The 24,722-nt window shown below is 46.7% G+C and overlaps 1 protein-coding gene across 1 annotated transcript in view; it reads left to right on the forward strand.

Moving 5' to 3' along the window:
- The window catches only part of COL4A1 (collagen type IV alpha 1 chain), a 137,741-nt gene that overhangs the window by 63,731 nt on the left and 49,288 nt on the right, over positions 1 to 24,722 (forward strand). The window contains exons 3-10 of the mRNA XM_045772974.2: positions 19,758 to 19,847; positions 19,937 to 19,981; positions 21,257 to 21,301; positions 21,407 to 21,469; positions 21,970 to 22,023; positions 22,179 to 22,205; positions 24,273 to 24,356; positions 24,438 to 24,500. Of these exons, the coding sequence (XP_045628930.1) occupies positions 19,758 to 19,847; positions 19,937 to 19,981; positions 21,257 to 21,301; positions 21,407 to 21,469; positions 21,970 to 22,023; positions 22,179 to 22,205; positions 24,273 to 24,356; positions 24,438 to 24,500 (471 nt within the window). The remainder of the gene's footprint in view (positions 1 to 19,757; positions 19,848 to 19,936; positions 19,982 to 21,256; positions 21,302 to 21,406; positions 21,470 to 21,969; positions 22,024 to 22,178; positions 22,206 to 24,272; positions 24,357 to 24,437; positions 24,501 to 24,722) is intronic.

Below are 24,722 nucleotides of genomic sequence, written 5' to 3' on the forward strand. Positions count from 1 at the left end.
TTTGGTGGTTCCTAATAAAGTAACTCTGGAAAGGGACATTCCTAGCCATGGTCTTGGGAGTGGAGTCTTTGTTAGACAGAATTATAGTATTTCTGTTACATAACGAGAACTGCGTGGGTATCTCATAACTTTTCAGTGTACTTGAACCTGCTGGTACCCCGATCCTTGCCAGCGACGTGGGGGAGAAGCTCACTGTGCTGTTACTGCTGAGTATGCTGTCTGCTCCCCACGCAGGGTCCGCACGGTGCTGCTCGGTGATCAGATAGGCCAGTCCCAGATCGCTCGCCAAGCAGAGAACTTTGAAAATGGAATTTGTTTTTGTCTAAAATCTGTGCCTTATCTGATTTGGAAGGGTGGAGAAGTCTGGCCAATCTGGAAATGGTTCTGTTTTGGGCCCTGGAAATCTGGGAAGAAGTTCATGTCACTCTTTGTGCGAGATACTCTTTTCTCTTATTACGGTGGATGGTTTGCAGCTTCACCAGCCAGTTGGTTCCTGTATACATTTGCCACAATCAATAACCATCCCACACCAGACCTCCGTATAAACTTGTCTGTCTGCATCTTAACATTAAATTGTAGCTTCTGCTAATTCACAACAGATCTCGGCACGACAGGGAAATCCTGGATTTGGGGTGTCAGAGTAAGAAAGAAAAAAGAGTTGATGTGTATTGAACATCTACCTTGGGTCAGGCAGAGTGCTGAATTTTTAAATGCATATTATAATTATAATTAATATATAAATTATATTAACACATTATATAATTATATAATAAATATTATATAATAATAATTATTAATGGGCATTATTATTATACCCATTTTCTAGTTGAAGAAACCAACTAGTCCAGGGGTTCTGAGTCTTGGCACCCCTGACATCTTGGCTGGGCTGGGTTTTGTTGTGGGGGGTTCCTAAGCATTACAGGCTTAGCGGCATCGCTGGCCTCCGCCCGTCAGATGCTAAGAGCACCTTTCCCCCATTTGTGGCAACCAAAATGTCTGAAGATTTGGCCAGATGTGCCCTGGGGGCAGGGGAGATAGGGGAGCAAAATCGACTAGGACTGCGAGCCACGGAAGTAGCCTCATCTCTTATAGGGAATAGGAAGTAAGCAACAGGATTGCCATTATTCAGGATAAGAAGACCCTGATCTGGGAGAGCCCAAGGGGATGAACTCATGTTCAGAATATCCTAAAGTCTTGGGCAAGGTCCCGTTGCTCTAAAACTGAATCCACGGGGTATACGCCACGCTGCTGGCCACCTGCCAAGGAAAGCAAAGCCTTTCTCTAAGTGGGTAGTGATGGAAGGGATTGTTGGAAGACCGCAAAGAAATGAACCTATTCCTTTGGGGCCGCAGGCAGACCTCCCAGTTCCTGTTCCAGATGAGCGTCCACTAGGTTAAACAAATAACCACAGGGAGCCACCTTGTCTGTGACACAGAGCAGGTCAGAGGTCGTGCGTCCACGTCAGAGCCGCACTCCCCACCTGAGGCAGGTTAGGGGAAACCCAGCCCAAGTAATCCGCATTCGCTCACGTTCGAGGATGTTCTTTCCATACAGCTTTCAGAATAAAGCCTTGGGGGAGGGTTTCTCGGGCCAGTGTCAGAAGATGCACGAGCACCTCTGTAGCCGGGATCGTGGCACCCCCACCCCTTCCTCCAGGAAGTCCCGGCAGATGCTCTGTCCTGGAGGAAATCCATCACTCTGGTCAAGAGGGAGTCACTCGGTTACTGACATACTGGGCATACCTCCTTGATTTCCCAGGAGGCGAATATGGTCACGTTTCTTACGCACTCTGGACATGGTCAGAGACTAGGGCCATCGGCTTGTTCCTCAGCCTCGTCTACAGCTGGACAGACGCACCGTCTTTTTCCACAGGCTGTTCAGAATTCCGTGTGACAGTGAGTCCATCCACGTGCACTTGTCAGCCTTTATGCGCCAGGCGCCTTGAGAGATAACAAACAAGTATTTTTAGGCTCTTTCTCTCAAGGGCACAAGACATAAGAAAGAAAGTGCAAAGAATGCTGTAAATCTAAGCATTTCTAAAGACAAGAGAAGAGGCAAAACTTCCCTCTAATTCTGTGTGCCATTTTACACTGGCAGTTTTCCACCAGCTGCTCTTGGCAGAGACCGTGCGGAGCCTGGTGGATGGAGTGTAGGCGTCAGCCCGCGTGTCTTACGATGGTGCTCAGAAAGGCCTTAGGATCTGACGTTGCTTTAACGATAAAGCATCTTGCTTTCTCCTATGACCATCGATACAGAGCACACTCATACTCCTCTTTCAAGCGAAATTCCATTTTTGAGACAGGGACTACAATGAATGGGTATTTTTTGAGAATTCAATAGCCTTCAATTTATTCACGTATTTATTTCATTGCTCTTTTAAATTTGCTCATGGCTAATAATAATTTTTAGCCATGATTATGAAATAACAAATACTAGAGTACTTTATATATTATACTTTATATAATAACTAGTTACTCTCTTTTCACTCTTAGTATAGAATTACATATACATACTATATATTACTATTTTTTGTCAGGGTATTGAAAATCTCTTTCCATAAATTAAATAGTAATCATTGTTCTAAATATTAAAGGTGTCATATTTATCCCTAGAGAGTTAATGTTTTCCTCAAGTAAATGAAAGTAAATATTCTTTGTGTAAATTCTTTGAAACTTCGGGTAATTAACTGATTTGGACTAATAATAATGAATCATTAATAATGACGATAATCTATTTACTAAAGCCCTTACTCTGTGAGAGGCACCACACTGCATATGAATTAGGGAGAATTTCAAAATCTAGTATATTTAAAAATAAATTCCATTTTTCTACTAGTAGGATTTGAAATATATAGTCAAAATGCAGAAGAAAGTGCTACTTACCACAAAATATTAGGTTTAGTTAATAAAATCAAAATTTGTTTAGCATATTTGAAATTACTTCTGCTATTTTTGATACTGATTAGATATCTTTATCTTTAGAAGTGTTTTTGAGCATTTCTGAAAGGCAATAGTTTGTAGTTTGGCCTTTCCCCAAAGAATGATCCTAGGAGCATCTTGAGATCTTAATAGATGTTTCCTTTGGGATGGAATAAGGAAGAATGTTCCAAGGACAAATGAGTTTGGGGAACACTGAGTTATGGTTTAGTGGTTGTTTGTTGTTTCCATGTTGGGGCATCTCAGAATCTTTAATAAGCTTCTGAGCGTTCGAGGCATGGTATAGCATGTACTGTTCTCCAGATGCATTTGGTCATAGACCCCTTCACCTCTCAGGTCAGGGAGAGCCTTCAGGGAAGAATGTCTTGTTGGATCAAAGCCTTGATTCTCATATGAGCTCCACTATCTACCAGCTGAGGATGTCTCATCAAGTCATGTCAACCAAGTTACCCTAAGAAAGAGGAAGGTGGCTTTGACCTGCAGTTTCCCAGAGCTGCTAAAAGGGTCAAGTGGAAGGCATTGTGCCTAAAAGCATTCGGGAAATTGAAAATGTCATATATGGGTACGTGTCAGTTTAGCACTAGCTGAATTTTAAAGTTCTGTGAATGTGGGGACAGACTTTGCTGGCTGGTCTGGCTGTAGGCAGGTTCTTGGATGTAAAGACAGAGGTGGAGACCGCCTGGTGGAGTCCCAGTTCCCATGTGAAGTCTGCAAGACCGGACACAGGGACTGGTTACACCTGTGGCAGAAGCTCTCCCAGGACCTCAATTAAAGAGATGTTAGGATGTTTTCACAACCACAGAACCATTGTTAGGAAGCATGTTTATAGCTTTTGGACGCTTTTGGTGCAGGAAAATGAGATGCACTCACTTGGGAGGTCTGTCTGGAAACACCATCCAATTTCTAGTCAGTGTTGTGATTTTATTATCCATTTTCAGAATCCTTATCCCTTAAAATATAAGGGGAACCAGCTTTCCCTTTATGCATTCCAAATACCCCTGCAGGCTTTTGTGAGCTGCTTTTCCTGACATGCGTGTAATTCCCGGTGTTGCCTGAGCCCCTTTCCTCCCCCAGCCAGCTGTCCCTGTTCTAGAGATTTTGAAAGGGGAACCTCTGAGAAATGTCCTTTATTTTTGCCATAGGAGGGATCAAGCACTCACTTTGGGAGCAATTGGTGTTCATTGCAGGGCCCAATGGCATGTTCCTTCTCTGCCTGTTGGCGGATCCTGTGGGCTAATACACCCTCTTTTCCTTTTCCATGTTTTTTTCTGGTGTCTTGTAATGCCAAGATTTTTTCCAGATGTCTCCTATTTCCTATTTCCACATATTACACATGACTCATCATCTGGCAGAGTCCTCATGAGAATCAACATGGGTTCCCACATTCACCTACTTTTGTCTTTTTTATAGTTCTTTGGAAACAAAGAATGTTTAAAAATCTGCTTGAACCCAAGGGTTACGATGGTAACAATATGCTGTAGGGAAGCCACTATGAACAGACCCATGTTCAGTGGGTTTATCTTATTCTACACACAAGCCCCACATGGATGTGTCACTTAGACTCTGGACACCATAGCGATACCCACTGTCCCCTAGCCCAGGAGGGACCATGGGCTGTGCTGCCCCACTTGTGTCCCTCTGCCTGTTTCTCTCCACTCCATAAAATCTGCCCCTTGTCATGTGCTTCTGAGACATGTTACACTCGTGACACATGACAATCATAAAAAACTGACATTTTTTGATTTGCAGCTGTATTTGGAACACGTCTCATCCAGGGCAGCTTTAAAAATAGTGACTTGATCTTGTTTCCATGTTTAGAAGGAGTAGCAGAAAATTAAATTTCCTGAATGGAATATTGTGTCCTGTGATTTTAAAGCCCACAACACCTCATGGGAGTGGACAGTGTCATCATGGTGCTGGACCCCAGCAGCCCTCATCTTAATGATGGATGGGAAGAAAAAATTTTTTTTTGGTAAATAGGATCTTGAGAAAACATTGCTTGTCAGGAATATAGCTTTCTTTTAGACAGAGCAACATGCAACTGTGTGTTTTAATTCAAGATCAGAGACAAATGAACATGGTGCGTTTGGGTTTTCCTCCTGTTTGTTGGTAGAGCGTCACGAACATTGAAAACATGTTTCCAGACGGCACGTAATGAGGCGAAGGAGTTATGTTGTGCGGGCGTGGAGAGCTGCACCCACAAGATGGTATTAGCAGAACCCTCATCCTTGTGAAGTGGCTCAGCACAATGCGCCATCAAACAAAGGAAGATTAGTCAGCGGTAACGAGCAAACCAGATGCCGGGGGGAAGTGGTGCCCCCTGTCTTCTTTCCCCTTTGGCAAATCCATTAGAAATGTTAAAGGTGCAGTTGAACACGGTCTGGTCTCCACGGTGAGCTGAGCCCGCCTCCACTGCTTGACCACACGGTTTTATAAAAGTACAATGCTTATCGGGCCTGAAGATTTTAAATGGCTCCTCCCTTTCTTCACAGGAGAATGTGAGGAGCTAACAATGAATGGTTCTTGGCTGGTTGCTACTGTGCCACCATGAAATCGTTCCTGGCTTTAAGTCCTTCGGTAGGGGTTCTCCTTCCTTGCATGAGGGGGTGCCAACCCGCAGTCTTACAGACCAGCCTACAAAAAGCTGAAACGTGCTTCTGGTAATGAAGGATAGACACGAATCTCTTACATATGCCTTGTGTGAAGTTCTATCCAAATGCTATTTGACGGATGTCCCATCGTAGCACGCAAGGGCCATCTGTGACTTCACTGATTCTAGGTCAGAAATCCATTCTGTAAGTTGATGTGAATTCTGAGACTTCTAGTATCGGGCTAATGGCTTGATTTTGAAATGGCTTTCCCTAGAAGATTGGTGAAGGAATGAAGTCTATCCGTAGCAAATCCAGTGAACTGTTGGAGCCAGAAAAACGATGTCACCCACCCTACCCCACCTGCCTTTCATTCTGGGGGTCTTTCGCTTCTGCTCTGTGTGGTGCTGTGCTGATGGCCGTAGGCAGTGGTTAGCAGGACTGGCGTGACACCTGCCCTCATGGCTCTCACGGCAGAGGAAAACATTAAAGGAGTAATGGCACCAATAAACTCCAGACTGGACACTCTGCCATCAGCTCAGAGAGCGACAGTGCTGTGAGAGTGAGCCTCGCAGGGCCCAGAGTTGAGCTGGAGTCTTGGGCCAGGGAAGGGCAAGCCAAACTTTCCATGAGGAGGCACCTAAAATTTAGGCAGCACGCTCAATGCACATGAGTTAGACCCCCCCAATTCTATTTCCCTGTTTTCATGTTTGCCCTGATTTGGGGTGGAAAATTGGACACTTTGGTAAACTTCCATGGATGACAAACCCCCTGCACCCCTCCCCCTTATAGTCTTACTTCCACATGAGACCCCAAATCATTAAAGGACATATTTTTATGAAAGTGAAGTTGTCTGGCAAAAATCAGAGTGTCTTTCTGTAAGGCCCTGAGCTGGGCCTCCTGCCTCTGGTCTGGTCATGGACCAGGGTGGAAGGTACCAAGGCAGTATTGTTACCAGACAGTCTGTTTCCTAACCCAAGAAGCCAGGGGATGCTGTATGCTGTCCTGCATTGGGAGATAGCACCGTGTCTCCTGGTCCGTGCAGAAATCCTCCCACTCTGGCTGGTGCGTGTTTGGTGATTCCTCTCCCCTGTAAGGAGCTGGAGCACCGGGGATTTGGTGTCTCAGTACTGCACAGAGGCACTTGGTGAAGAGCAGCACCTCCTCTGATTCTAAACCACACAGGCTGAGCCCGGGGAGCCCAGCAGGGAGGCTGTGACCCACCCTACAGTCTCAGGGGGGCCCTGTGGCGGCATCCTGGCTCCCGGGCTTGCGTCCCTCTGCCTGTGGGACATGCAGTTCTTTACAAGAGCCGGAGACCTGACAGCTCATCCAATGCCTGGTCTGCCAGGGCAGAAGTAATCTATGGCTGGGGGAAAACCTTCCAGCAAAAGCTAAGAATAACGTTCTGAGTATGGTTTGCAGTCATGAAGTGGAGCAGTGTTGGTTTTCCTATGGACAGGAGATTGCTGACCTGCACCGAGCAACCCCGTTCTTCGGGCCCCTGTGGGTCCGGGGCCATGAGGCCAGGAGCCGAAGCCCCAAAGGGTGTTCGCTCCCTCTGGGGACCCTGAACACGTGACAGTGGGGGGGGGGGGAGATAACACAACCTTCGCTGTGTAGGCACCAGCACCTCTTTTTCTTCCCTTTTTAGATATTTGGCTCTTCACCTCCCTCCCACCTCAAGTTTCTAGTCCTTTCTCGTTGCTTACTTGCTTCCGTTCTGCTCCCAGCACAGACGCACCCCGTTTACCTTCCCAAGCCTCACGGCTCGCCTCCCTGGGACCTGTCTGCCGCTCACCCGCCGTGTTCTGTGCACGTGAGTGCACAAGGCACGCATGCGCACACACGCGCAGATACACGCATGCGCGTGCGCACACACGCCCGCCCTGCCAAAGATGGCGATGTCTGGCACTTGTGGCTATCCAGTGTTCTTGTGATTGAGTGCGCATTTCTCAATCAGATGGTCACTCTGATTCAAAGTTGAAATCTCCAAGGGGAAGGATGGGGCTCCGGGCGTGAAAGCACTTCCGGGTCGAGGTGCCGGAAGGCCCTCCCTGTGAAGCCCGGAAGGGGCCTCGGCGCTGGGACGTTCCTGACCTTTCTGGAATGAAACAATGTTTTATCGGAAGGAGCGCTGTGCTAAGCTGCATCCCGGGAAGGTCAGGCCCAGGATGGGCTCCTGCTTCCCCAGCCGGCGTTCGCTGGCCGGACGCTTGCTCGCTGAGGTGCGCTGAGGACGGGACGCGGATGCCGGCGCGCCCTCAGCCCTGGCCTGTCCAGCCTGCCCCTGTGAAGCTCTGAGTTCGCGGCTGCTGCTTGTCCCGATGCTCTGCTTTGGAAGATCTCCACATCCCTGTGCGAGACGCCCCGTGGCGGGGAAAACGTGCCGGGCCTTCCTCACTGGCTCGGCTTCCCCTCTGCGAATCTGTTCGAGATTTTCCTGGGGGCGGGGGGGGGGGGGGCTCGAGTGTGAAATGACCTGAGAGAGCGGCTCCGGGGGTCGCCCACCTGGCCGCCATTGCTCGGGTGTGGCCTCCAGGTCTCGGGGAAGCAGCGAGCACCGAAGGGGAGAGGGAGAGAGGCGCGGGAATTATGGAAACATTCATGGGAGCCGTCATCAGTGCCTTTCATGCTTCTCTCACTTGCCTTTATAAAGTTATATTCTTAACCCAACTGTGACATTAAAGTTACCCACCTTGGGGGCAGCTCCTGCCCTGAGGACAGCGTCCCTTCCAGGCTTTCTGCTTTGGTGAGGGACACGGAATGCAGCAGAGTGAAGCAGGTGTCTTCACGGCCTGAACCTAAGGACCATTCTACAGGTCAAGTGATGCTTCACACAAAGGGATCTCTACTCGGTGGGGGAGGTTTAAAATTCTTGTTTTTTTTAAGATTTTATTTATTTGAGAGAATGAGCACAAGCAGGGGGAGTGGCAGCAGAGGGAGAGAGAAAAGCAGGCTCCCCGCTGAGCAGAGGGTCCCATGAGGGTCTTGATCCCGAGACCCTGGAATCAAGACCTGAGCCAAAGGCAGATGCTTAACTGACTGAGCCACCCAGGCACCCCTAAAATTCTGTTGTTTAAAAGGAATCTGCTTCATTCAGTGACAGATGAGAGCACACACATGTCCTCTTGTGTCCTGTCAAATACTTGGTTCCTGGCACAGCCCCTTGTGTGTTCCAGCACATAGTTAAGTAGAAGTTCTAGGAGGCTGTAGGCAGTCTTATTTCAGAAGCAAATCATTTGTCATTTACTCAGCAGTTATTCCATTCAGCTGTGATGGTGGAGCTCCATCAGGAGCAGCGTCTGTTTCCTAACTTACGACTTCAGAGGGGTGGGCGCCAGGAGGCCCAGGTGGATTTAGGGGCCTGGGAGGGGCGGGTGAGCTCCTTGTCATGACTGAGTTTGTTATTCTGAAATTCTGGACCCAGATAAGCATCTACAGTATTTTTGCATGGATTATCAAACAGTCTTCATCTGTTTCAAAACCCAAGGTTCTCATTCTCCCTGTGGGGAAGCATTGACTTTGGAGCCTACTTATTCTTTCAGAGATGCCCGGTGGGATCCCGCTGGTTGGAATTCCCATGGAAGCTCAGAAATCTTAGAAAATAAGCACTTTTATATCTGGGGCAGGGGACAAGGGAAGCCCACTTCAGGGTATTTGGCTGATCAGCCTCCTCTTGCCAGAGAGAAGTCGCCTTGGTCATTGTGTGGGATGGTTAGAGTGGGGAGCAGAGGAGCATGGCTACAGGTGTGGCCGGACCTTCCCCTTCATGCACCTCCCCGCCCTCACACATCTACACTGTGGGTCATCTGTCCTCTAACTGATTTTTTAAAAAAAATTTAAATGCAGAGTACATAAAATGTCACACATTGAACTCTACAATCAGTAATCTATTTTTTATGAGAATATTAATCTCTCCAGATTACAAACTGTAATGCAATTAAGGCAAATTTCTGCACCTTATCTCCTAGCCAAAAAACATAATATTTTAGTCTTTTAGCATTAAGTAATTAAGAATAAAAAAGCAAGAAACTATCTTGTAAATTGAACCTTTGAAACCTCTACAAAATATATATAGTAAAAATGGCATTAAATAAGATCCTACTAACTTAAATTTTTAAAATAATTTGGCCAAACCTTGGGTTAAAATATATCTCCACATTATCTTTTGGGAATAGGCTTGCCAATTCTGTGAACAACATTGTGGTGAAGGGACCCTACCCTCTAAGGGAAGGCGGCTTTAAGTGTTTAAGAAGTAGTTACTGTGTTCATTTATGCACCATGATTTTGTATTGATTGTGCAATTGTATGCTTTACTTAGCTATTCAGGTGTAAAATCAGAGTCTTGATCCACGAAACCCCTTCAGTATCTTGCTTAATTCCTTTCCTTGAGTGACTGTATATGTTTTAAGAGAATGAATGGTGTTTACTGAGAATAGGTTAAAATTCAGTTATTAATTCGGATTGGTGGTGTTTGACCACAACTTTTTCACATTACCTATGTTAAGCGAGTCGTGGGTTTTGTACAACCTCACGGGCTCCCAGAATTGCACTGTAGTGTACGGGCAAAACTGATTTGTCATGTTTCAGCTCTTTGGAACTATTCTTATCTCTTGGGTTCTGAGCATGATTAACGATGTCTTGAAATTATTGCGGCACGCTGAGGGAGAATGTTCTTAGCAGTACAGTGTAGTCAAGTCCCTGTGTCAGAGGGAGAGGAAACAAGACCTGTCTGTCATTGGACACCTGCGGGCTACAGAGAGGGCCCCGGGGCCGTGGATGTGAACGAGTTGGTGACCATGTGGCCCCACAGACTCAGGCCCATGTGGGGGTATAAACGATATTCCGAGCTGGGAAAGAATTAATATCAGGTGTATTCATTAAGGGAAAAAAAACCACAAAAAAACCTTCTGTGTCAGGTAAATGAGGAATTTCTTTAAAAGAGAAAACCTGTCCTATCTTTTCAATACCCAAGAATCCTTTTTTGCATTGTCAAATTTAGTCTCAGAAACAAGATTGAGATAATTATGGGTCATGACCGCTGAGAAGGGAAAAAAGTGACACTGCATTTTCTTTCTAAGATATTCTGTGGCTTTATAGGAAATGCAGTTGACTTGATAGACTGAGAAATCTTGATGGTAAATGCAGACTGTCTGTATGTAAATACACGTGGTCCATGATCACATGCTCAGTGTCTGATGCAGCACGAAGTAGGGGAATAATCAGACTTGATCCTTCACGAAATCCCGTGTGAGGCAGGTAGAGTCGTCCCATCTCCCAGACGGCAAACTGGATCCTCAGAGAGTCTCAGTGGCTAGTGCTGGGGCTACATAGTCTCTTGGTTCTGAGGCCAAGGTTCTCCCCACCCCGCAGCATTACCTGTGCCTTCACTGAGACAAGAAGGTAGGAAGTAAGATCCCCTCCATTTGCTAACCCACAGCAAGGATGCCTATTTTGCAGTTAAGTTTGAAAATAGGATCTCCAACTCTGCATCCTCTTGGTGGGCTTATATTATTTCCTTGGAATCTTTAACACTTTGTGTTTCTGGATTCACTCCTGAAAATATTTAGTGAGCACCTACTGTGCTGTCCGTGTTAGGTGCTAGGGAGCAGGGAATGCCCCCTGGCAGGACACCCGTAAAACCTTATTTTGATGTATAGTAGCATCGAACGCTCATTTTAAAAAGAAAAACAAAAAACAAAAAATTTTTCTCTTAATTGCCAATTGGCAGTTTTTCTCAAGGTTAAACCTGAAGGATATCTCGCATGCTTTTTGTATTATTCATTATAATTACTATTGTCAGGATATTTCTTTTGCATTTTTCTTATTTACTGTTAACACAGAGCCCAGAAAAATCCCTGACCTAGATTGTGGCACTTCCTGACTTTTATGTGTCCTAATTTTGTTCAGGATGCACGCATTTCCAGGCTCTCATCACACACCCACAGACGTTTCCAAGTTCAGGTGAATAACATCCTCAGTTATGGTCTATTTAGGGGCTGTGCACTGATTGCTCAAATTGTTTCTCAAATTCACTGATCACATAGAACACGCGCCTCTTTAAATCCCAGGGTTGTTGGCCATAGTGAAACCAGAGCAAACTGTCTTTTTGAGAAAAAGATGTATTTTTTTTTCTGTCCAAACTCAGAGTCGCTAACCTCTTGCTTTTTGTTAATGACCTTGTTATTTTGTTGTCCATTAGTTATTTTCCTGCAGCCTCTCCCCTCCCCCCAAATCTTCAGGTTATGACATAGAATTGTGACAAATCTCATGGAACTTAAAAAAAAAGCGCCCATGCTGGTGAGTGGAAGTGTAGCTCTTCTCAGGCATGATCATTCCCCTCCCCACCCCGTGCAACGTAGTAAGCATTCATTCATAAATAGACCCCCTGTGTAGGGTCCCTTTCTAGCTGGGTGGCTTTGCTGCTCCTGCACTTTGCTCAGCTCTGTGTGTGTTAGACCACTGCCCCCTCCCCCCGCTGGGCCAGTGCTGAGCTGCAGCTGCATTTTGCCCCCTACTTACTGCAGTGTGCAACATAAACAACGTGCCACAGCCGCAGGCAGGGTATGAGCTGCTGTATAGCACCTTTTCTGTCTGTACTGTTTTTCTGCTTTAAAACACAGTCTTTAAGTATATTTATGAGAAGCAAAATACGAGGTGATAGGATTAGGTAGAGGTATTCGTAATTCTGATTTTCATGAGAACTCCATGTCATGAAATTAAGTTTTTAGCAAGGGGGACGTTAATCATCTTTTTTTGGAAGCTTACATTAAAAATTGGATGGATTTTTTTTCTTCACAGATGACAAAAGTCAGGAGAATGGGTAAATTTCCTTATGTATATGTTTCCTATAAACTTGAAGTAGAAGGAACCAGAGAGAAGCCTTTAAATAAATTCTCCTGGCAGTTGGGTAGTTAATAATACTTTCTTAGAGACCTTCCTGCTGTCCTGTCTGTACCCGTTTCATGAGTGTTTTGTAGGACTTAACATTTTTCAGTGTGTACTATTTCTGTGCAATCATTTAGAAAACCGAATTTAATTTTTTTCCTGTATTATTGTTAGATTCAGATACTCTCAGTTTATAAAATGAGTGGACAAAGCAATCGGAGAAATAGCCATAATACATATTACTGATGGGATCATTGGCGTTCACCTGCTACTCAATAGCCTTGATGTTCAGGTTACTAGTTTCATATTTTATTCTGATTAAAATTCTTTCTTTCCCTGGGTGTTCTATCTGTTAGGCCTTACCAAACTGATTTCTCCGAGATGTACCCATGCTAATATCTTCAATGGCACTGAATAGTTAATATATTAATATAATGAATATTAAGAAAAAAGGCTGAAGGCTTCAGGTTCCACGGGGTGTAATTTGAAAAAAGTGTAGTCCCTTAGCGTCCCCTAGTGGTGGGAAGCCAGAGCCGTGGGGGGGGCTTTCCTTGCAGGAGCCTCTAAAAGCCCATTTACCCTTTACCTATTGCCCCTTGATTGAACTGGGTCAGTTACATGTCATAGTGTTCTTCAGATCGCCTGTGTGTAGGAGGTGTTCCCTGAGGAAGGGTTGTTTAGCTGAGATTCTGGGGCTGTGCCTGGGTGCTAGGGGATGGGAAAGGGTGGAGGAGGAATACAGACATTTCAGGCGGGATCATCCCCCTCTGATCCCGGCTGGATGATGCCTTGGGGGTGGGGACCCCGGCCCTGGGAGGTGGTGGACAGCCAGGTGTAGTGCAGAGCAGGATGGGTGGGTGGGGGTCTGCAGGAAAACCCATCAAGAGATGTGAACCTTCTCATCGAAGTGTGAATGTGTTTAATAGAGTGTGAGGCCAGGAAATACAAATGATGCTGGAGAACAAACTGCATTTGGTTGTGGTTTGATGGGAAAGTGGAAATAAGCTATTGATTAGGTTACCCTTTTCAGGAAACATATACACGGGATTTGATTGAATACATCCATGAGACTTTGGAAAAACGTTACCACAGTATTTTTCTTATTTCCAATTTGGGAAGCAGCCTCCTTCAGGAGAATTACTTAAAATATTTATACTTAGAAATATTTTGAGCAAATTACGGCTTCAGAGGAAGAATTAATAAAGGTGTGTTAGGCTGCTTTTTCAGAAATAGCGTAACAGACACATGAGCGAAGCGAACACTTCCTGCTAAGACCACAGTCCTCGGCTTCAACTAGGGAGAAATGTCAGGAACTGTAAGTCCTTAGGACCTTGGAAGATTTTCAGGTGGGATTTTCTTTTTTTCCCCCGTCCAACAATTTGTCAGCACTCAAGTGTGCCTTTCACTTTAGAAAGTTTATTCCACTAGATCAGTGAAGTTGAACAGTTTGCTCTCAGATGGCTTTAGGGGAACAGTTTTAGATTTATATTAAGATGGTAGTTAGAGCTCTTTCGAGTTTTTGTGTTGGATGACAGTTCTTTAGGAAGTATTTTGTAAAGAACTCTTTGCAATTCTTTTTTTCTCACAAGTGGATGTACAAAGTGGATTTTTGTAGATCAGAAAGTATCTAGGGTTCTGTTCTTTGCAAATGCCCAGTAACCAGAATTAAATTCCAGCACCTGCCTCCTCTGTACTGTCGCTCTGTTAGTTTTGTGTTATGCATGATTTGAGCCCTTAGCTCTACCAGCCAGCTTCATAGCAATGCTGAGATTCCAGGAATTGTGCTAGAATTTACTGTGGGCTCAAGTGTTTCAATATTGGGATTTTTCCAAAGGAAGTCTGTCCTTGAACATGGAGACTTGGAGAAGGTTCTGTGTTAAGTGCTGTCTCTGTGGGCCGTGTGAGGCTGACAAGCTATCAGCTGGGCATGGCTGGGCCTTATCTATGAGATGGATCTTCGTTGCCGGGAGAACGTTTCCGCCCTGGAGCCCTGCAGCAGAATGGCCAGCATGAAGCTGCGGTCTGGTCTGTGCAGGTGGGCAGAGGGAAAGAAAAGCTTTCCCGCCCGCTCCCATGGCTTAGCACGCAGGTTGGCCCCATTCTCCCTGCAAACTTGGCCACCTGCTGCCCCAGAAGTCACAGCAAGTCTGGCGGTGTTCACGTGGTGAGAGGTAGGGTGGGGTCTGCTTGCCCAGACCAACCCTGGTGGGTTAGCAAGGCAGGATGGGTCCAGAGTGCTCCTTAGAAGAGAGCGGATCTGACAGCACATCAGGTCATGAGCTCGAAAGTCATGGGTTGGGGGATTTTTTTTTTCTTTTTAACACCTTTCTGATTCTTCTCTTCCCTTGGATTTGTAAAGGTGGGAATGTCCTCATTTCTAGGAACAATCTCTTAAACACTCATCTTTTCTCCCGCTCCGTATATAATTGCTAAAGCTCTTAACACATATTTGCTGGAGAGCGTCAACATAAGATTCCGAATATTGGCTTTCAAGCTGAACATCTCCAGGGCTTGAGAGAGAAAATCAGAGTTTGGGGAAGAAAGTAGATAGCCATGGGAAGAAAGTAGATAGCCATGCTTTTTGACCATGATTATTTCACTCTTCCCTGCTTTAATATTAAAATAGTCAATGCAAGAAACAATAGTAATGATAGAGTGGTTATGTGAAACAATGTTCATGTTATATTTAATGTATCAAAGAAGCATGGTATACTTTACATTAACATATATACATTCTTTTCGGAATCCACGTTCATGTCTCATAGCACAAAGGAGAATCAGTATATACGTCCTCCTCTTAGGAAAGCGTGTTCAGGGCTCCAGCTGCATATCCCCCTCCCGCCTCTCCTCGGCGGCCTGCCAGCAGTGCCGCCATGATGTCAGGCTTTGCGGTGTGGATGGAGCTCCCAGCGGGGCCCTGTCACACAGTTTTTCCAGGACCCCGTGACACTTCCCACCACTTTCCCAGCAGTGTCGGCATTCAGGAAATGGTCCTGCAGATGTCTGATGGCTGTTGGGCTCAAAGAATTGCTCTTGTGGAATTTTTGGCCGAGTCCCCACATCACCCATTGACTGACTGTGACCCATCATTTGAAATCATTTCCCCATCACTGAATTCTTGGTGAGCTCTGGCTCCAAAAGCAAATGCTTTCATTCCTTCAATCTTTTGCAGCTTTGCTTGGAAATTGAAATCTCTAGGCACCAGTGACAGAAACAGATGATCCAGTGTCACGTCCTGACCACGGCTTGCTCTCCCTGCAGCTGCTTCGGCCACATGCCGATGTGTCTGCCGGGCTCTGATGGTGCCCATGGGGCTCTAAACCAGGGAGGGGGCCCCAGCTGCCCGGTCACCGTACTGTACCATGCTGTCAGTTTCCAGGACTGACATCCACACGCGAATTTTATCCATTTCAAAGATTGTGCCAAACACTGAGTGAATAAAACTATATCCCTGCCTTCAAAGTATTTACTTCCACGAGGTAGAAACCCAGCCACAGAATCTAGTTAACATTGCTTGTTGGGTCTGTTTTGCTTTGTAATGGATGAACCCAGGCACACGCAGATGTAAATGGCTCTGCCCACTACAGTCGGCCCGCCGGGGGCAGGGAAACATTTCTGCTTGTGCTTCTGTCCATTGTAAAGACCTATGGTCGTATTATTTTAGATGTGGAAAATTAAAATTTAAAAGAATGTGATCCCATGCTGACCATTGAAACAGGCATAATAGGCCTCTGATAGTAAGACTTGATGACTGCTTATTCTAGATGTATTTTTTGTTAACTTCAGTGTTTGTTGTTGGTAATTACGTTATCCTTCAAAGTTGGAAGCTTCACATCAATTTCAGCCATCCCGGGAGCTTCATTGGAATTTGGATTTCTGACTTAGACAGGAAGCGGTAATGTTTTAGCATTTGATTTCCATTATGAACTTGTTTCCATAAGCATTTTAAGAGGAAGGGAAATAATTGATATTATAACAGAATCTTTTGTTCCCATATTCTCTGGATTTTTTTTTAAAGTATGTCCTTGCTTTAGATAATACATATTTTATGCAAAATTTTTAAGTTACTCCATCCATGAAACTCTATTTCGTGCCTAATTTAGACTGGCTAATTTTGATGCCAAGATTATTCTCCATGGCTGTATTCTTTCATCTTTATAATGATGGCATTTTGGTTTTCCTCTTTAAATTCTGAATTCCAACATTTGAGGATGCAGTGGTAATCACTTCACTGTTGCGGGTACATAAACTTTTTTTAAAAATTAGTATAATACATTGCACTGATGTTGAAGAATAGAACTGTGAAATGCAATTGCATCAAAACTCTTGTGTAATATTTTACCAACTTCTCTTTTCTTTCCTCCATTGAAATGTTCATGACTGATGAACACTGGTGGTGGGTTCCATTTGTGCCTGGCACGATTATGTGGCCGCCGTGTCCTTTTGGACCTTGCCTTTAACACGTCATGGGAACTAGATGACTCGGGGGCCTATTCCTCGGGGGTTCGGACTGTGCGCATCCTGCCTTGAGCTCCAGCACGTGGGAGGCCCCCATTGCGGTCTCGCTGTTGCAGCTGTGTAGTCTGGCTTCCACACGACCAGCACAACCAGCTCTGCTCTTCCTGCCATGGCGGTGGAGATCTGCTACTGGCTCAGAGGAGTAATGCGGCCTGCATGCAGTCTACGCTGTTTGCCAGCTAACCGTGTAGCTGTTTGAACCTTTATCCTGTCTGCTGGCTCTGCTCTGGTGCCCGTAATCACCTCGGACAGGGCATGGGATATTAGATTGTTCATGTGCACTTTTGTCTGAACAAAAGAGTGGGAAAGTTAAATATGTGGGAGATAACCAGAACCATGTTGGTGGAGGAGTGACTTCCTTTTTAGCTACTTAATTTCAAAACTCTTGGGATCTATGGATTGCTTAAGCGTTCCGGTGACATTTGGGAAAGAATGTGTTCTTGTGTGCAAGCAAGGACTGGGAATCAGATTTCTGAGTTCTGTTCCCAGCGGCATGCAGGGGTCACCCGGTGACATGTGACGAGTCAGTTAAGCGTCAGAATCCTGATGCCCCTATCTGTGAAATGGACATAAAAGGGGATAAGATAATGTTGGTGAATTGTTTAACAGTTTGCTGGGAACCAGTTTGCTCTAGTGACCTAGAAAAACCATGGACTGTGGTGCAGGCTGACCTCATTTCTATTTTTGGCTTTAGCGCTGACTCAATGAGAAACTTGTAGAAATCAGCTAATCTGGCTCCCGGCCTCCATGCATTCCACGGTTAAAATGAGAATTATAAAGTCTTATCTGCACTGGGTCTCATAGTGATATAGCCAAATACTAATTAAGTACTAAAAATACGCCACCAATTGCACTGGAAACTCTTACATTGATGTGCCTCTCGCATTTCCTTCCGGTGTCATGTTAGGCTATTTGGGGAGACACAATTCAGTGTTCATTTTGTTTTTCTAGCCAGCTGTTTGCAGTTCAGATCTCTTCTGTTTCGGGTAGAATTTTCCCACATCCGAGTATTAGGGAGGAGGCGGACACGATGGCGGAGTGCGGTGTGTCTCTGCGGTCAGCGTTCTCTGCAGTTGTAACACACTCTCTTACTAGTTCAGGTTAAGAATGAGTATGTGTGAGTAGCTTTCCAGTTGAACCAGTCTTGGTCTGAGGGTGCTTTTCTTCCCCAGCTGTCACGGGCCTTTGGGAGAAGGAGCGGGCATTCTGTGTCAGATCCTGTGCTGCGGGCTCTGGGATGTCAGCCCCTGCTCTTCTGGCTCAGTTCTCTGCATGCTGCTGTCCAGAGGGGTGTGCCAAGCTGCAGGGCTTACTTTTCTTTAGTCCACTTTACTATTTTATTATACCCCCTGGAGTTTGCAATAATCTCCACATTTATTCACACGCTGTTTCTGCACATTTGACTTACACCTCCAGTGAATCCTGCAGTCCGTGCAAACGCAGTGGTTGGAGTCCCACACGCAGAACCACATTCTGCATTTTTAAAAATGCAACAGGCAGTGAATTTGCCAGCACGTGCCAGGGCTGGCTGAGCGCTTCAGAAAGAAGGGCGGGTTCTAGAGGCCTTGCCCTGTCTCCCTCCATCTGTGCCATGAGCAGTGCTCCTCGGTGACCCGTGGTGACCTGCTTTTCTGGGGGTACATGTGGCTGTTATGTGATGTTGGTTTATTTTTACTTTGAGCTAACGTAACTGAGAAAGTACTGGGTGCTACGTCATCAGAGGACCTTCTTCTGCTTTTCAAAGTCAGCTGGGGATGGCTGGTTCATCTGCCCCCTTACATCATAAGGTTGCATGAAAGTCCACAGGCTGTAAAGAAAGTGGGTTTTCTTGATTTTGTATCGCGATGGTGGGTGATCTTCTGTTGGCAGTCTAACTATGGCAGTCTTCCTTAAATATCGTGTCACCAGGTCACGGGCTCGCTGATGCCTCTGGGAGAAATGCTGTTTCCAGGGTCAGGCGTGGACACCACTTCCTTCCATGCTCTGTGCTGGTTGTATTTTTGCTGAATTTCTTGTGCTTATGTGGCCTCGGTCGACCTTGTAGCCGTCTGCTCTCCACCACTTGGCCTCATTGACTCCTCTCTTCTCCTCACGTACTTATTTTACTTTCGCCCCTCAAGGGCCAGCTGGGGCTCAGAACCCCAGCCTTCCAGACTGTCCTTTCTCCTTTTTGAGTGTGTTATAGCTACGTGTGTGTATTCAGGTGTACAGCCACCTGAATAATAGTATTTTAAAGATAATGTTTCTTATTTTTTTTTTTGCTCCACAAGGGCAGAAACAATAATTAAATTTGGATCATACCTTTGCAAAAAGCATGTTTTAAGGACACTTTTGAAAGCCCATCATCAGATTGCGGATTGCACGGAGAAGTCTCTGCATCTCGCGCTGAAGCTCACGCTGTGAGCTCTGTCTACACAGCTCCTAGGAATCTGAAGGAAGAACGTGACTGACGGTCTGCTTTCAGAGTCTTAGCGCTGTGCCTGCTGGTAATACGATCCCACCAGTTGAATGAGCATGGAATCAATTCAGTGAAAAAAACCCAACTCTTTGTTATTTTATTTACCCAATGAATTATTTAGCATTTAGCATATAGTACATGGAAAGCATTATGCCAGGTGTTGTGTAGGAAGATTCCTGTCCTCAGAGAGCTTGAAATGCAGAAGAGAAAAGCCTCCAGAAATAGGAGTTAGTTTGCCGCGTGGGCTTTCAGGTGCCCACATAGACTTGCGCGGTGCTGGGTGGCACGTGGAAGGGTGAGTACCGATTCATTTCCCCCGTTTCTTCCAACGTGCCTTCGGTCTGACCTGCCGCTGCTCCTTCACAGGGCGAGAGAGGCCTCCCAGGGTTGCAAGGTGTCATCGGGTTTCCCGGGATGCAAGGACCTGAGGGGCCCCACGGGCCACCAGGACAAAAGGTAAGCTTGACTGTGTCATCAGGGGGAGGAGGGAGTGGGTTTAAGGTGATCCGCATTCTCGTCATGGTGGCGTTTCTGTTTGGTTCCAGGGTGACACTGGAGAACCCGGGCTGCCTGGAACGAAGGGGACAAGAGTGAGTATAAGTGTGACTTAAGTCTGTGATGCTGCGGTGAGACGTGATCCAGGGATGCCTCCCAGAGAGGGCTCTCTACCCCTTCCTGCCTCCCAGCAGTCCTGACGGGCGTCCCCCTCTGTCTCTTCTCTTTGCCCGTCCCGTCCCCTGCCTCCCTGCCTGGAACTGCGACCATGCGTGGCCCGCTGAGGGCGGATGTGAGCGCTGGCCATGGCTCCAGCCCCATCCTTGTGGTGGCTTCTCTCACCCATGCCGCTCCCATTTGTTCTTGCTTGCGGGTTCTCATGGACACGTTTTAATTTGGGGGAGGGGAGATGATAGGTGAAGAGAAGGGCTTCCTTTATTGTGAAAAGCGATAAAATTTTGAGAGCTCCCCTTGCTCTTCTTCTTTTTTTTTTTTTTAAGGTTTTATTTATTTATTTGACAGAGATAGAGACAGCCAGCGAGAGAGGGAACACAAGCAGGGGGAGTGGGAGAGGAAGAAGCAGACTCATAGCAGAAGAGCCTGATGTGGGGCTCGATCCCATAACGCCGGGATCACGCCCTGAGCCGAAGGCAGACGCTTAACCGCTGTGCCACCCAGGCACCCCATCCCCTTGCTCTTCTTTACCCTCTGCTTCTGTGTTGTACTTCCATTCCTGGGAAATGCATAGATGAAGACCTTGGAAAGCACGTTTTGAAAGTAGAGAAACAGAAAGACACTGTCAACATTTCCTTCTGCTGTTGTTACCCAGTTGGGGGGAACGTTGTTGGCTCCCCTGAGCCCTTGGGCAGGAGCAGGGGAAATGGCCCCGGAGCTGTCTGCAGGCGGGGGGAGAGGATCCAGAAGGGGTGACTTGGTTTTCTTCCCCCAGTGAGATGATTTCTCTTACAAGCTCTTCTCCCCAACAATTTGAGATTTTAACGTAAATTATATATATATTTATATGAATATGTAACATATGTATTTACATGTATACAATGTATATAGTATTTATACATGTAATAGAAATATATTTTACCTAGAAATTGGAAAGTATGAAGTGAGGACAGAGTTATTTTGTGAGGGTGCAGCCGTGATTTTAGAAGTGACCAGAGTCAGCTTTGGATGTAGACTTGCCCCCTCCATGGGCGGGGTCCTCGGCTGCCTGCCCTGCAGAATGCCCTGTGTGCTGGCTGTGGGTGCTGTGGGCACGGCAGCTAGGTTATGGCGCCCTTAGCTGGGTGGGTGCCGTGGGAGGAGATGAGGGTGAGGGTCCCAGCTCTCAGTGCATTCTCTCATTTCTATCCTTACAGGGACCCCCAGGAGCATCGGGTTACCCTGGAAACCCAGGACTGCCTGTATGTATATAAAACGCACATACTTCCTTGGCGAGACGTTTGGTGGGGGTGATAGCACCATCGGGTGATCCTGGTTTGGCAACCTTTTCACTTTATTGATTGCAGGGTATTCCTGGCCAAGACGGTCCCCCCGGTCCTCCAGGAATCCCCGGATGCAATGGAACAAAGGTAAATCTGGGACAAAGACCCCTCCCTCGTGCTCTGGCTACCCCACTTCCCGTGTTGAGAAGCCGGACAGTGCTGTCCTGAGAACACAGCTTTACTTGCCCCAGTTGGAAGGTTACTTGCCTCAGAGCGCTCTTTATTTGATGAGGAGATACAGTTTCCCCATATTTAATATTCAGGAAAAATGTAATCGTGCCTTCCTTTTTTGTGGACTCTTATCCTGCAATGGCTTTAAACACGAAATTTCTCACCTATCATCTGTTACTAAAGCAGATAAGAAAATGCTGTTATTAATCCTCGTCCCTATTAATTATATTCTCAAGTGGATTTTTTCCGTCATGAAGTAGCACTGAGCAGTAAAGCTGGTAACAGATAATTTTCAGGCTATGATTTTAACCAGCACCTGAAGTATCTCTGAAGGGGAGGACAGAGTAACTGCTGAGGGCGTCTGCACTGATGTCCCGCATGCCTTGCACCCGACTGACTCTCTGCTGTCCTCTCAGGGCGAGCCAGGGCCTCTGGGGCCCCCGGGTTTACCTGGATTCGCCGGAAATCCTGTGAGTATAGCGCTGTTTCCTTTAGAATTTCCTTCTCTGGTTGTAATTCTTCTCTTCTTGTTCCATTTCCTTTCCTCTCCTTTTCTTGGACTTGTATCTTAGCGCTAATGATAGTTTGAGAGAAACAAAACTCATGCCAACCTTGTCTTTTCCAGGGACCGCCAGGATTACCAGGAATGAAGGTACGTACTTAACACGTTGCTGGGTTTGTTGCAGGAGTAAAGCAGGTGCCAGACAAACACATTTACTTCAGGTCACCTTGGTTGATTGATGGCCTGTTAACATGCTCGTCTAAACTCTGTTACACGAGTATCTAAGTCATAGGCACAAACTTCAGTTTTAGGTGTAAACTGAGACACTGGGGGCAATTTCTGAATAGGAAATAAGCAGAAATAGGAAGCAGGGTGTGATGGTGAGTCATAGATGTGAGTCCAGTCCAGATTAGTTCTCTGCATAGACAGTGCATAGATGCCCTTTTCCTGAGCCATGGGACAGAGCACTCGACCTGTGACCAAGTTTAATCTGTATGGTTTCACTTAAGTGCAGCCGTCTTGTCGTGGTGCCTGTAGTCTAGAGTCGCTGTCTATTGTAAATTCTGTAATTCCTGCAGGGAAACCCCAGTTCCTTTAGGTTAGATCCTGGGTGTCCTGCCACCACCCCTCCTTATTCAGAGGAAATCCATGGCCTTTCTCAGCTCGACTGTCCTTTTGTGTCAGGGTGGGACCCAGGACCCTCTGCCCGTGGTGAGGAAGGGAAGTTGGGAGCCCCTCCTGCCATGGCACCTGGAGTGATGGGGCCCCGCTCCCAGCCCAGTGGGAGCAGGTCCTCCATCCGTGCTTGCACCATGAGCCGGTGAGGGGTGGATCCATGCAGGTGCTCGGCCCTGCCTGGCCCCTCCGGCGTTCTTCCCTGGGCCTGGGGGAGCAGAGAACTCCGCCCACTAGTCTTTCCCTGGTGGATGGGCACCGGTGTTGCGGGGCTCCACGGCTCTCGCTGACCTGACTCAGAGTGCACGCCCCGTGCCACACAGCAGTTCGGAGGGCGGGGGCGTCTGGGTGTTCAGAGCAGTCCTGCAAAAGGACTTTCAGTTTCTCAACAGACACACTAGAGGCAACCACCTATCTGAGTGAGGTCGCGTGTTCAAGTGTCCTTGGATGTAAGAACACCTGAGAAACAGCATCCTCGTGATCGTCCCGTATTTTAGTCAGGGCTCTGTGGAGAACCAGGACCAGTAGGGTGTGTGGGTGTGTATGTACATGTGTGTGTACAGACATAGGCATATGTCTCGATAGATTTATTCTAAGGAATCACATGATTGTGGGGCCTGGCAACTCCAAAATCTATAGAGCAGGGTGGCGGGCTGGAGACCCAAGGAAGAGCCAGGGCCCCAGTTCAAAGGCTGTCTGGGGGCAAAATTCTCTCTTCCTTGAGGGAGGTCAGGTTTTGTTTTTGTTTTTGTTTTTGTTTCACCTCTTGAGGCCTTCAACTGATTGGACAAGGCCCACCCACATAGTGGAGAATAATCTACTCTACTGAGAGGCTACCAATTTAAATGTTTATCTTTTTTTTTTTTAAGATTTTATTTATTATTTATTTGACAGAGAGACAGCCAGCGAGAGAGGGAACACAAGCAGGGGGAGTGGGAGAGGAAGAAGCAGGCTCCCAGTGGAGGGGCCTGATGCGGGGCTTGATCCCATAACGCCGGGACCACGCCCTGAGCCGAAGGCAGACGCTTAACAACTGAGCCACCCAGTCTCCCCCTAAATGTTTATCTTATCTTAAAAATACCTTCACAGCGACAGCCAGACTGGGGCTTAACCAAATATCTGGGTATTGTGGCCTGGCCAAGTAGACACAGAAAATTTACCACCACAGCCTGCTTTTATAAAATTGCTCATCCTGGGTCTTTCTGTGAAAGATAATCTTTATTGCCTGAGAACACTCGGAGCCTGTGGCCCTGATCCGCACCCTGTCTGTGTGTGTGGGATGGCCACGTGCAAGTGCTGTGCTCCTTTCACCAGCACCTCCACGTCCAGTCCCGCTGAGTTGAGCCTGCAGCCCTTGATGCTGGGCAGTAAGGTCCTAGTGGTGAACGGGAGGTGGCCAGTGTGTATATTCCAGGTGCTGACAGAGCCTAAGTCCCAGATTCCATTATCAGTAATGCACGCCTCCTATTCAACGGGTTCTCAGTTTCTTTATAGAAATATCAGTGTTTGTGACTTTTTTTCTTTTCTTTTTTCATCCCCTAGGGGGATCCAGGTGAAATCATTGGCCATGTGCCTGGGACCCTGTTGAAAGGTGAAAGAGGATTTCCTGGACCCCCAGGAACACCAGTAAGCATTTGCTAGATAACTATATGCACGGAGAGTCTCTCCTAGTTCCCTTCTAATTCTTGCTCTTTCAATAATTTACAGGGCTCGCCAGGACTGCCGGGCCTGCAAGGTCCTGTTGGCCCTCCAGGATTTGCCGGACCACCGGTAAGTGTTGGGGGGATGCCTCTCGGAGTCACTCATTGAAAGAACAACTGATTGAGGCATGAAAGTAAATCCAGTGTAATGAGTTTACATAGTTGTGCTCTCTCTTCATTTGGATTGGGAGAACGAGCTTCTTTCTTGGGAGAGTGTTTGACGGGCACTTACGGTGCACATACCGCAGAGCCCTGGGGAGAAGGCTAGTGACAGCGGTGCATGCCAAGACAT

Source organism: Ursus americanus, chromosome 10 (genome assembly GCF_024610735.1).
Source record: "Ursus americanus isolate L20-20 chromosome 10, mUrsAme1.1.p, whole genome shotgun sequence".
Taxonomy (NCBI): Eukaryota; Metazoa; Chordata; class Mammalia; order Carnivora; family Ursidae; genus Ursus; species Ursus americanus.